The sequence below is a fragment of the Peromyscus maniculatus genome, chromosome 2 (assembly GCF_049852395.1).
Source record: "Peromyscus maniculatus bairdii isolate BWxNUB_F1_BW_parent chromosome 2, HU_Pman_BW_mat_3.1, whole genome shotgun sequence".
Classification (NCBI taxonomy): Eukaryota; Metazoa; Chordata; class Mammalia; order Rodentia; family Cricetidae; genus Peromyscus; species Peromyscus maniculatus.
This window is the reverse complement of record NC_134853.1, coordinates 21,829,356-21,841,849: the sequence shown is the minus strand read 5'-3', so window position 1 is coordinate 21,841,849 and position 12,494 is coordinate 21,829,356. Positions and strand designations below refer to the sequence as shown.

The following is a 12,494-nucleotide window of genomic DNA, read 5'->3' as shown; positions in this document are numbered from 1 at the left end:
CTCAACTTTCCCAATGCTATAGCCCTTTAATACGAGTTCCTCATGTTGTGGTGACCCCCCCAACCATAAAATTATTTTTTGTTGCTACTTCATAACTGTAATTTTCTACTGTTATGAACAGTAATATAAATATCTGATATGCACAATATGGTATGTGGACCCATGTTGTTCCACCATCAGAGGGATCTCGACCACACAGGTTGAGAACTACTGCTCTATACCCTGAAATCCTTCTCCTTCTTAATGATCCTCTCACTAAGTTGGCCAGTGGCTTTTACAGCACAATCAGGACTGTAAGCACTTCTTCCACAGGGGCTAATTGCAGAGAGCTGATGGCCATGATAAGGAAGAGTGCCAGGGCTCAGTGAAGTACTGTGTCATTAGATAGATTTCTGAGGGAAAGAAAAATGTCTGGCCCCTGAAACTGTTCTAATGCAGACCTGTGCAATCTAGGAAAGTTATGTCCTGAGAGTGAAGTTGAACATGGTTCTGCTTTGGCTGGATTTTAAGGACCTTGGGGTCTCCTCCTGGAGAAATGTCCCTGGCACATTAATTGGTCTTCAGGTTGTTTTCAGCAGGCTGTGCCCTGCTGTTCTGAAACATACAGTGTTGTCATTCCTCAGCTTGGCGGCCTAACAGTTCTATCAAGGGAATAATTTCAAATATTTCCTATTGCTTCACAAAATGTATCAAAAAGATTTTCAACCCAGGTTGTTTATTAGAACCTTCTGGAGTCATAGATATTTCTGATACCAAAATTCATATCAGACCAATGAAAGGAACCTGGATCTGGGATTTCTCTCAGTTTCCCAGATTATTTCAAAGAGCATTTAGTGGAGAACCTCCAACTCCACCCTAAGTTCATTGATAATTAAGGTCTGGAGAGGGAGAGTAAAGAGTCCAAGTTCACATGGCCAATTAGTAACACAGCTCACACTGAAAATATGTCCTACAAGTCAGCAGTCCCTCTAAGTATGACTTTACTCCTTCAGTATATCCGGTCTACATACTGTGCTGGCAGGGAGAGGGTACCATGTGAGGGAGGCCCCTGTGGCACACATCAAAGAGTAGCAGTGCTGGGATGCATATGTGGACAGGCTCAGTCTTCTGCCCTGTAGAGCACTGAACTACCAATGCCGTGTAATGATCCCTGATATCAACATCTAGGTTGTGTCCATAATATTGACCAGGTACCATGGCTGTCATCATCACATAAAAGGAAACAGGACTCCACAATGAGTAGTTTCTCACTCATGGCTTCCTGATTTAAGTCTCCTAGCAATTCTCTGGATTGTCATAGCACCCTGGAAATTGGGTGTAGGTGTATAAGCCTGTGTCCATGTCAGAGGAGCTACAGGTGACAATTGACTTCAGGGGAATCGGTCAACCAGCATGCAAGGCATCGATGGGTGTTCTCAGATAGGCAAGATCCCAATGGCTTCGGCCACAGAATGTCTATTGTTACTGCTGTGCCTTTACATGTTTGCTGCTGCTGTTTTTCTCTAGTGTATGGCATGGTGTGAATGGGTAGGGGGAATCCTCACTGCCTTTAATGTAGTGTGATTATCTCATAGAAATATTCTGTTCTACTGGGCATTTTTCCATGTGAATTACAAAAGTGATTTCCTCCCAATCTGTACTGTTGAACTGAAGTGATGATTTTAAACAATTATAGTGTTAGTTTAAATAGGATTTTGATGATTGAGGGTTTTTAATAAATATTGCAAGGTATTATGATAATGGCTCTCTTAGTGGGAAAACTAATATAGATAAAAGCAAGATATGTTGTCACCCCCACCCTTAATAAAGCATGGCCTGCAGAGGATAGAAAATAAGAAAAAGGAAATGTGACATAGCTATTTTCTCTTGAGAAGCTGTATAGACTGTTCCTTAGTTTAATGATTAAGAAAGAAAATTGTGTACCAGATCTAAGATAGCTCAAGTTCTTTTAATCTTAATGTTGAGAGCTGTGTTCATGGGTTTCAGTGTGCATCATGGCTGAAACAAAGTTTTAGCTATGACTTAGGTTAGGTTAAGATGTTTTTGTTAATAGATTTGAGGTGAAAACTGGTGGAAAAATTTAAAGTTCAGAAAGGCAGGTAGTTGAATGAGTGATTTGAGGTCAAGGAACAAGAGTAAAGCAGCCCAGTTATTACTAGCTAACATGCCTTCCTTGTAAGGATGGGTTGACAATCAAAGATGGTGATTAATTATTTGTGCCTATTTCAGACTTCAGATTCCTGATATAAAAAAAAACTGTTGCCGGGCGGCGGCGGCGGCGGCGGCGGCGGCGGCGGCGGCGGCGGCGGCGGCGGCGGCGGCGGCGGCGGCGCACGCCTTTAATCCCAGCACTCGGGAGGCAGAGGCAGGCGGATCTCTGTGAGTTCGATGCCAGCCTGGGCTACCAAGTGAGTCCCAGGAAAGGCGCAAAACTACACAGAGAAACCCTGTCTCGAAAAATAAAAAATAAAAAAATAAAAAAAACTGTTGATGAATTAGTATGCACCCTGAGGATTTAAAATAGAGATGACATTCTTTTTCATATATAAAAATTTAGATTTGTGATTCTTCTAAGATTTCTTAAAAGATTACCTTTTGAGATAAGTAATGAAATGACTGCCCCTTTCTCTATAACCATAAAATGCAGCATGCCAGGAAAAGAACTGGCTAAGAAACATACTTTGCTTGCTTACACACTGTTAATCTATAACAAGTTGCCTGGGTATGAATGTATGTGGGCTTTTGGGACAACTTGTTTTTCATCTGCAATACATAAAATGTTTAATCATGTAAGGGATATGGAAAACATGTTGGATTTTATTTGTATTCATTGTAATCATTCCCTTAAAAAATAGAATGTAACCACATTATAATTTTTATACTGCTTAAAATATTTTGCTGGGATACATAAGCTGTAAGATAAAAATTAAGTTATTTAGAAGGAAGACATTAAGAGAGACAAAAGGGATAAATCTAAATAGAAGTAAGGAAAAAAGAAAGAACAGAGAGAAAAGATGACAGAGAGACCCTAAAGGTGTGTGTGTGTGTGTGTGTGTATGTGTGTGTGTGTGTGTGTGTGTGTGTGTGTGTGTGTGTGTGTGTGTGTGATTTCCCTTTTTTGCTGGCCTCAGAGGATAAAGTTTTACTCCCTCGGATAGAAAATTCAAATTGAGTGATTAGTCCACTGACTCCAGGGCTCCTCTTCAAACCATGAGCTACTAGAGGCTGGTCCTCATGGCAGCGATATGTATACATTATACAGAAGGAGAAACTGAGGTTCAAGTTCAGTAAGCTACCCAGGGTTTTAAAACCATGATGCCACCTGGGTCTGTGCCAGATGGTATATAGAGGGCCTAGCCTTTACCTCCAAAGGGTCTGTGGTCATCACCAGGCCACAGATGAGGACACTGAGGCTGAAACAGAGACTCTGTCCCCACTTCCCTGCTGTGTCTCAGAGGCCATTTCCTGTGCCCTCACTTTCATTTACCACAACAAAGCAACACTCCCCACTTCTGTAACCCTGCCACTGACTCGGACTCTTCTCTAAGAACCTAAGTTGAGGAATTCTAGGCCAAATCCCTGTTCCAGTGGTCTCCAGACAGGAGGTTCTTGTTCCAGGGGCCTCAGGCTCTGGGAGACAGCCTTTTTCCTTCTTCCATGGACAGATGGCATTTTAAAGACTAGATACAGGAGGCAGCTCCATTCTCTGACTGCTGCTTAGGGAATAAACTATGTAGGTTGTATACCGTGTATTCCGTGTTAGTCTGTGATGAAGGGCACTTTGTTAACATCTTGATTATTCCTCACCTGCTCACAAGTCAGGTGTCCACTATGAACCTCAGCATCTTCTCTAAAGGGAAGAAGTGACCTCTCCCCTATAACACATGCTTAGGGAGAAAATGACCTAACAGAGATGGGACACATAGCACATTGTATTTTTCCCTCCTTCCATACACTCTGTCATCAAGGGCATCCTTCGGGCAAATGACATGGCAGACGAAGTATGACTGGAAGCTTATGGATTGCATCTTAAGTGAGCCACTCACTTAAGTGAGCTGGTTGGGGTTGCCGAAGAAATCCGTGACCTAGAACTTCGTTGTCCTTATCTGTGACATCTATTGAGTTAGGATGAAGCCACTCTCCCTGTCCCTCTCCATTGAGGGGTTGTGAGACTTGCTGCAGCTGCACACAGGTGAGTAACAGGTAATATGCTAATAAACCAGTTCACCCTGAAACCCAGCAGGCCTTGACCACAGGGTTTGTGCCTTATTGCCAGGACTGTGGTTTAATAGGGTCATCCACTGTGGATGCTTCTGTAGAGACAAATTGAAACAAATGTACCATTCCTGAGCTGGGATCTGAATTAGTGTGTCTCTAACTGCTAGATTATGATGCTTTGTTTACAGAGGGCAATTGTTATCGGTTCTAATATGGAGTGAAGTTATGGCTACCATTGGGATAACTTTCCAGTCACTACTATTAGTATCTGAGTGTAAGTAACATCTTGAAACCTTGGGTAATTGCTGATGAATGGAAATACTGGCTGAGTTTGAGAACGTCTGACTTGGCATCTCTTATACATCAGGCTTCTAAGTTGAGATGGAGTCTCATGCTTGGACAGCAAGAAGCTGGCCAGGAGTCAGATGTAGGTCAAGACCAGATCTCAGCAAAAATGATCACAATGGCTATGTGATCATGGACAGGGCACTGGAGCACAGGGCTCACATCTCAAACAGGACAGGGCTGGGTAGTCTGACTGTCCTTCATTCTGTAAAATTCCCAGAATCAAGACTTAGAAAGAAAACCTCAGGCTTCTGTCAGGAAATTCAAACCGAGTGTCTTGTTGCTTCAGCTGATGACTGGAGATCTTCCACATGGAGACACTCCAGGATATAAGCTTACAATGCCCAGAACCCTCAGTTCCTGAGAGTTGATCCCTGACGTATAACATTTTCAGACAAATCCAAGTCATAAGCCTAGCTTGGTGCCAGCATCTAAACCAGGGCTGAGGCATTCCACAGCGAATGTGGGCATGTTGTGGAATGTTCTCAGTGTGTTGTGGATGAAGAGGAAATGAGAAAAGGACACTGCACCCTGACCCTGTCACTTTTTGCTTTGATGTGCTTTACCTCTTGGGAGGAGGAGACACATACCTTGGGGGTAAAGAGCTTCTGCTTGCCTGCTACCTGGCATCTCTGTGGACATCTAGATGGAACCTGTCATAACTAGGTCCTGTGTCATTGGGGCAGAAAGGAAAGACTTACTCAGGTGGGGAAATACACTCTGGATGCAGTAGGCTAGGTCTGACCTGTCCCTGGACAGGGCAGTCAGCTCTTAGAGTCTTAATGTAGCCAGTAGGCTGGACTATGCTGGGACAGACAGAAAACTATGCATGGCTGGGCATTCAGACAAGGGTATTAATTTACCCCCATTTACCAGAAGGGGACTTCTAGCCAATAGGATGTCTAGGCCTCAGCTCCCTTGGTCCACGGTTGGAATAATGTCACCCTATGAATATGAGGGTCACTTCCACACTTCCTTCTTCCTTGCTGCTCACAGAAACTTGGGCACATTTTGACCTGTTTGAGATATCAGGGATGAGGAGGACAACGCAGTACTTACCAAGCACATTCAGTACTGTGCCTCCCCCAGACCCAATCTCCTTGTCAGATTCTGTTCTGATGATCTTCACACAGTAATAGGTACCAGCATCAGCAGGTGTGACATTACTGATGCGGATGGAAAAGTCCAGGTTGTTTCTCTTTGTAGTATCTGCAACATTTGTGACTCTGGGGAACTTCTCTCCTGTGAAACTATATATTAGGTGACGACTCTGCCCTGTACCCCTGAACCACTTCTTGGGCCCCACGGGGAGCAGGGAGGTCACAGTGCAGTTCAGAGTAGCTGAGTCTCCAACAGCAACAGAAACTGATTTCTCAGGCTGAATCACCTTCAGCTCCTTCTGTGTATCTGCTCCTGCAGGAAACATCAGTCAGTACTCATCCTGATGGGAACCCAGAGGCTCCTCTAGTTCATAATCATATACTGCTACTTTACTAGAGCTTAGCATGACATGATCACAGTTCTCCTCACCCGGGGCCTCTGAACACAAGGATTAACACACAGGAGGAAACTGAATCCCAGACACTGAGAACTCGGCAGGATTCTGACTGAAGCCCCAATTCGGTTTGCAATTCTCATGCTTCATCATGTATCTGCTGGTTTTCCCCTTCCATGCAAATGGCATGAGCCCTTCTCGTGTAATAGTATTGGGTGTGATTCATGGGACTCTTTAAAGCTAGTTAGATATGAGTGTAAGAGCTGGATAAAGTTAATGAGATGTATGTTTGATTACAAGATTCTTTAGGCCAGGCCTGTAGCTCACGATGGGGTTGCTTTATCAGGTGAAGTGATAAGGCCATAGATAGCTCCCAATATGCAATAACATGCATCTTCATTAGAGAAGTAAACCCTCTGCTTGATACCAGTTCTTAAAATACGTGTTATAATCACAGTAGTTAGCTAATTAATTTTATGTGTGAGTATTTTCTTCCATGTATTTCTGTGCAACAAATGCAAGCCTGGTGGTCAAGGAAGCTAGAAGAGGATGTCACAACCCTTGGAACTGAAGTTATAGATAGTTATAAGTCACCATGTGGGGCTCAGAATTTTACCTGGGTCTCATGGAAGAGTAGCAAGTGGTCTTATCCCTTGAACCATTTCTCCAACCCCAGCATTATATTGACTTTAATGATGATGCAACAGATTCCTATAAAGTTAATGGTTTGACACAACAGAAATATTTTATTTCATGCTTTGGAGTTCAGAAGTTCTAATTTGGTGTCACAAGGCAACTGTCACAGGGTCACAGCACCCCACCCTCCAGGAGGCCCGGTTTGTTTCCTTGCACATGGTGTGGTCACCTGGCTGTGCTCTCCCTTGTCACCTGTCTTCCCATCACAGCCCCTATTTGCTCAATGACTCTAAGTCCCATGACACTGACACGTCTGACGCTTCTTGGATGGACTTCGATGATCTGGTAGGTGCAGTGAATTGTACTCATTGCATTACACTACTGGACAATGACTGTACAACACTCATTTGAGACATGAAAAGTGAAAAAGGAAAGTAAGGAAAAACACTAAAGAAAAGTCTACAGCCAAATATAACACCAAATGGAGATAACCTGTGAGCCGGAACCAAATGTCATTCAGGAGTTGAGAAGTACATAACTTAGTCCATTAGTCCTATGGACAGGATGCACAGAGGATTTAGTAGGTTACAAAAAATATCTAAAACCATGGAAATGGACACAATAGCATTACTTAATTAGCACTGCAGGGGAATGGGGTACAATAAAGAGAAGAAATTGAAGAATTTGGAGTATAGTAGCAAAATAATTAGAAAAAAAACTGTTGTCTAACACCTTCCTGGTTTATTAAAATATCAGAACTATAAATCTAACAGACTAATTCAATGTGAGATAAACTCAGAGAGACTCACACCAGTGCACACTAGAATCCAACAGACAAAAGAGGAGTAACAGAGAATGCTGAGAGTAGCCTAGAGCATGACTTATCTCATCCTGCTAATGATGTGAACACAGCTCATATCAGAAATGTCAACATCCAGGAGACAATGAGACAGTGTGTGTATTTACAGTTCTAAAAGAAGAAAACTACATCCAGGATTTAAGTAAAACCAAGGATTCCACACATGGCAACACTATGGGTCCAAAGCACCATAGAAAACATGCTGTTCCTAGTTAAAAATCTATATTCATTAAAATGATACCTCCCATAGAGGAAATGTTAATGGGCTCCCTTGTGTTGAAATAAGGGATCCCAGAGAATAAGGCCCAGTTTAAAAGACACTACAATTTCTGTCTGTATGGTGACATTTTAAATTCATAAAGTATCCTGAGCTCCCAGCTTCCATTTAGCTGTTTGGTAATGGAGGCTCTAATCTTCTACCTTGTAGTCCTCCTTAATAGCCTTAGGGAGGCAGGTCATGCACCTGGAGCTGCTAGGAAGGATTGGGAATGGGATCAGACCTCACAGTCACTGTAGGTCTCCAACAAAAATATCTGATGTGGAAAATCTGCTTCCCTACATAACTTAGGCCCAAAGCAAAAAGCAACTTTGTGAAATTAAAACCTTGTGTAATGAGATAATGCCAGATCTAGCAAACATGTGTATAGTCTTAGAAAACTTACTGATTAAAAAATGAAATATGGGAAAAATAATGGGAATGGGTTAGATTATATTACAAAATATAACTTATATTTTTGACATCGCTATGTACACCAATTATATAAATAATTTTGTCGAAATTCTATAATTTGTTCCAACTGGATATCCTAAATTTATATAATAAATTCCTACAATAAGATTTTTGTTAGAAAAGACCATAAAGGTTAAAAATACCTAATTAGCTTTTGTACTAAGATAATGTAAGTCCAGAATTTGAAAAATATAGCAACTCTCAGAATTTTATGGACTGATTTAATATAGTATTTAAAAGCAAAATTGTAACTTCAAGTTTTATTGAGAAATAGGACCTATAATGTTGACACAGGAATATAACAGAAAGTATAGAAACGGTAAGTATGGCTTGCTCCTCCAGTAGGTTGCTTAAACAGGACACATTTGTAGGAGCCGTTCCTCTGCAACATTTCTTATTAGCATAGATGCTATACCATAATGAATAGAAACTAAATCGAACTAATGTTTTTGACACTTAAAGTACTTTGATAAATTTAATTCTCTGAAGGTAATATGGTAAATATGGGGAAATGTGAAAGTCAATGCCATCTCTCACAAAGAACTACAGCAATGGCCAGCTGCACTTTGAGGTAACCAACTGTGGGAGAGGGAAGGAAGTCATCAAGGGAGGGACTAGAACCTGCCTTTCTAGGATGAGAGCACAGGAAACTGAACCTAGTATCCTGACACCTGTGGAATCTGCTTTGCAGAGTGAACATGAGAATCTCAGATAACTCTGTGTGCATGGATGTGGGTGATCATAGCGAATGGAAGCATCCAGTCATTACAGGCTTTAGCTGATTTAGGGAGACCAGCTGGAGTCTGCACAGCAGCCTTGATTGGGAGAAACACCATTCTTCTCTGTCCTATCCCCAGGTTGCAGTAGCTATACACTGTCTAAGCAAGGGAATTGTTTCTGACTTCACACAGGTAGAGTTGTGGATGATAGTCAGTCCTCATCTGTGAGTCCACAGGAATCCCAGCACACTAGCACAGGGGTTCAAGCCTCAGCATTCAACTTATCCCAGCAGAACCATAATGACAGCAACATTCAAGCCTGTCACGTGTCACAATGATGCCAGCGAAGTGTTTCAGCAAAGAGAACAGAGCATGGTACATAACAGTAAAAGTGAAGGATCTTGGATCTCTTCTCAATAGCCTCTAGTTCATAGTCAGTATTCAATAAATTCTCCCCTATGTATGATTTGCTCAGTGTGACATCTTCCCATGTCACTGAACCCCACTTTTTTTTTTTTTTTCAAGACAGGGTTTCTCTGCGTAGCTTTGCGCCTTTTCCTGGAACTCACTTGGTAGCCCAGGCTGGCCTCGAACTCACAGAGATTCACCTGGCTCTGCCTCCTGAGTGCTGGGATTAAAGGCATGCGCCACCACCGCCCGGCCTGAACCCCACTTTTAATTGTAACTTACATAGAAATAGAAAACTAGTTTCCTATGTGAATGAGCTTTCCAAAGAAAAGCTGTTTGCATGTAAGGAGGAATTTGAGGAGCCCAGAAGCAGATTACTATAGACCCTGTCCTCAATTCACCAGGCTAAAACTCATGACATAGATCTGGGAAGAGTGATTGTTAATCCCATGACTTCAGTCAGACAGTCTGAGTTCAAACCACAGCTCTAGACACTGCCATTAGAGTTGTTTCTTCTTTTTCTTTTTCTGTGTCTGTGGCAGTGTGATAAGAGCATTAACCTGACATGTAGGTCCATATGACACAGAACAGTGGAGGACTTTCTACAGTATCTGGGACATGGTGACTGTTCATGACATTGAAAAGTAATTTCAGCTGGGTGGCAGTGGTTCATGCCTTTAATTCCAGCACTCGGAAGACAGAGGCAGGTGGATCTCAATGAGTTCGAGGCCAGCCTGGTCTACAGAGAGAGAGATCCAGGACAAGCAGCACTGTTACACAGAGAAACCATGTTTCAAAAAAAAAAACAAAAAAAGAAAGAAAGAAAGAAAGAAAGAAAGACAGAAAGAAAGAGAGAGAGAGAGAGAAAGAAAGAAAGAAAGAAAGAAAGAAAGAAAGAAAGAAAGAAAGAAAGAAAGAAAGAAAGAAAGAAAGAAAGAAAGAAAGAAAAGTAATTCCTCAGTTGATTTCTTTGAGTCATGGATCATTCACTGACACTGGATAATCTGCACAGTGTCATGGAGCTGGGCGCAGATTATGGAGCTGCATCTAGCTGCAGATATAGTTGTGGACCAGGAGATAATTATAGCTTCCTAAATTAGCTTCCTATTAATTTGAAAAATACCTGGGACCAGTAATTCAAAGGAATAAATAAGTCCTCTGTCTCCATGTTTCAGAGTTCATGGATGATAGTGTTTGCTGGCTCCATTGCTGTGGCCTCAGGGGAGGCAGAACCTCCTCATGAAGTCAATATGTAATGCAATAATATTGCTCATGTCTATCTTACGTTCTAAACACCAGTCATTTCTCACAATAGTGTCATTACCTGGGAACAAAGCCTGTAATACATGAATTTTTGAGTATATTTCAGATTAAAAGTGTAACATTTGTGCTAGATAAATTCCCAATATTAAAGTAAATTCTTAAGGTAAATCAACCAATAAAAGTAGAAGTTGTACTAAATATCACAGGTTAGAAATTTCAATCTGCTGGCCATCCTCTTGCATTGGAGCCTATAGGAAGACAGGTGATCATGATAGAAAGACAATAATAAGGCAAATCAGGACTGGAGCATGACTAAAAAGACAGAGCAAAGACACACAATGTCTGTCAGTGACATATTCCCCTTTAATGTTATGTGTATTGGTGTTGTCCTTGTTCAGGTAATAGTGTATGTACTGAGCAAATTGTATTTACATATTTAGGAGAAAGGGAGCTGGGAAAAGAAATAATTGATAACTAAATATTAGTTTGATAAAAATAACAAGCTTCAGGAAGTGCTAGAATCATCAGAAGGAATCATCAATTATTACTAGTATTAGGTTCAGTGGGAATGTAGTGAGCACATTTTAAAGATTGACTTCTACAATATTAGATGACAAAATAGATGCCCCAACCACAGTGGGAAGCCTGAGGGCTGCTAAGCCCTGACCTGAAGCCATCAAGTTTTTCTCACAGACAAATAAGGAACTGAAAACAAACAGCCTTTGGGAATCATGAGCAGGGACACTCAGTGTCAATAATCCTTACCATGAGAAGAGGAAAACAAAGCTCCCTGGAGAAGATTAAGAAGATTAGTGACATGTGAGGACCTGTTATACACTAATTGCTTATGCTCTACATATCAAAGCCATAACCCCAGTATCTCATAATGTGACTGTATTTGAACAGGGTCTTTAAAGGGGTAAAGTTCAATTGAGTCATTGGTGTGAACCTTAACCCACTGTGACTGGTTAAATTTCAATAAATGGAGAAGTTCCACAGAGACAGGTTGAAGTAAGATCCTGTGTAGAAGGAAGTAGAAGGTACAATTTACAACAGGAGAGGCATCGTGGAAGAAAGTGGCTCAGTGGACATCTTGACCCTGGTGTCCAGCCTCCAGAACTCTGAGGAAATGAATGTCTATTGTATTGGTCTCCAGCCTAGGGTACATTGCCATGGCAACCCTAGAAACAGAACACAGGCACTGGTAAGACAAAATGATAGTTCAGCCCCTCAAAGCAGCAGCACTTGTAGAGAAGTCTGTGGTCAGATGAGGAAGGAACTGGAGGAGAGAGGACAGAATGAGGAACCTAAGTGAGAAGGAATGGTTGCTGAGCATTGCAGAGACACTTCCCTCTGGCCATGCCACTGGCCTGCATGTCAGCCTCAGTGTGCCAGGAAGTGAGCAGGGATAGGCAAGGAGCCAGGCCATCAGCTGCTTTGGGACTGACTTGTGTTCTCTGATGGGTCTCAGAGTTATGTTGTTTTAAGTGGGATTCTGCTGAAAGTAACTTTGTGAGTTTTAATATTGGAGAAATTTAGTTATTGTGTTCTAATAATTTTCTGATAGGATGTTTCTGTTCACCTATTGCAACAGATGGACTCACAGAGCAGTACTCAGGACACTGCCTCTAGAAAATGAACAATGTTCTGAACTTCTCTCCTTTGTCAGTCCTGGTGTTTACCTGGAGTCCTTTAGTTCTATTCACAGTGAAGGGACACTAGCCCACTAGAGCATGTGGCCTGGCAGACATTGACCTTCTCCCCAGTTCCCTCTGCCTTAATAAAAACCATCAGATTACATTCCTAAAGCTAGCCCCAAGG

At 41.9% G+C, this 12,494-nt stretch overlaps 2 protein-coding genes across 5 annotated transcripts in view; one reads left to right on the top strand and one right to left on the bottom strand.

The window, feature by feature from the left end:
• Positions 1-12,494, top strand: part of LOC143266765 (uncharacterized) — a 401,183-nt gene that overhangs the window by 170,419 nt on the left and 218,270 nt on the right. The gene's annotated exons all lie outside the window — the stretch shown is intronic.
• LOC102904548 (signal-regulatory protein beta-1-like) overlaps positions 1-12,494 on the bottom strand; it is a 67,739-nt gene that overhangs the window by 47,777 nt on the left and 7,468 nt on the right. For all 4 annotated transcript variants that reach the window (XM_076563835.1, XM_076563833.1, XM_076563834.1 and 1 more), the window contains exon 2: positions 5,623-5,976. In XM_076563835.1, the coding sequence (XP_076419950.1) occupies positions 5,623-5,976 (354 nt within the window). The remainder of the gene's footprint in view (positions 1-5,622; positions 5,977-12,494) is intronic.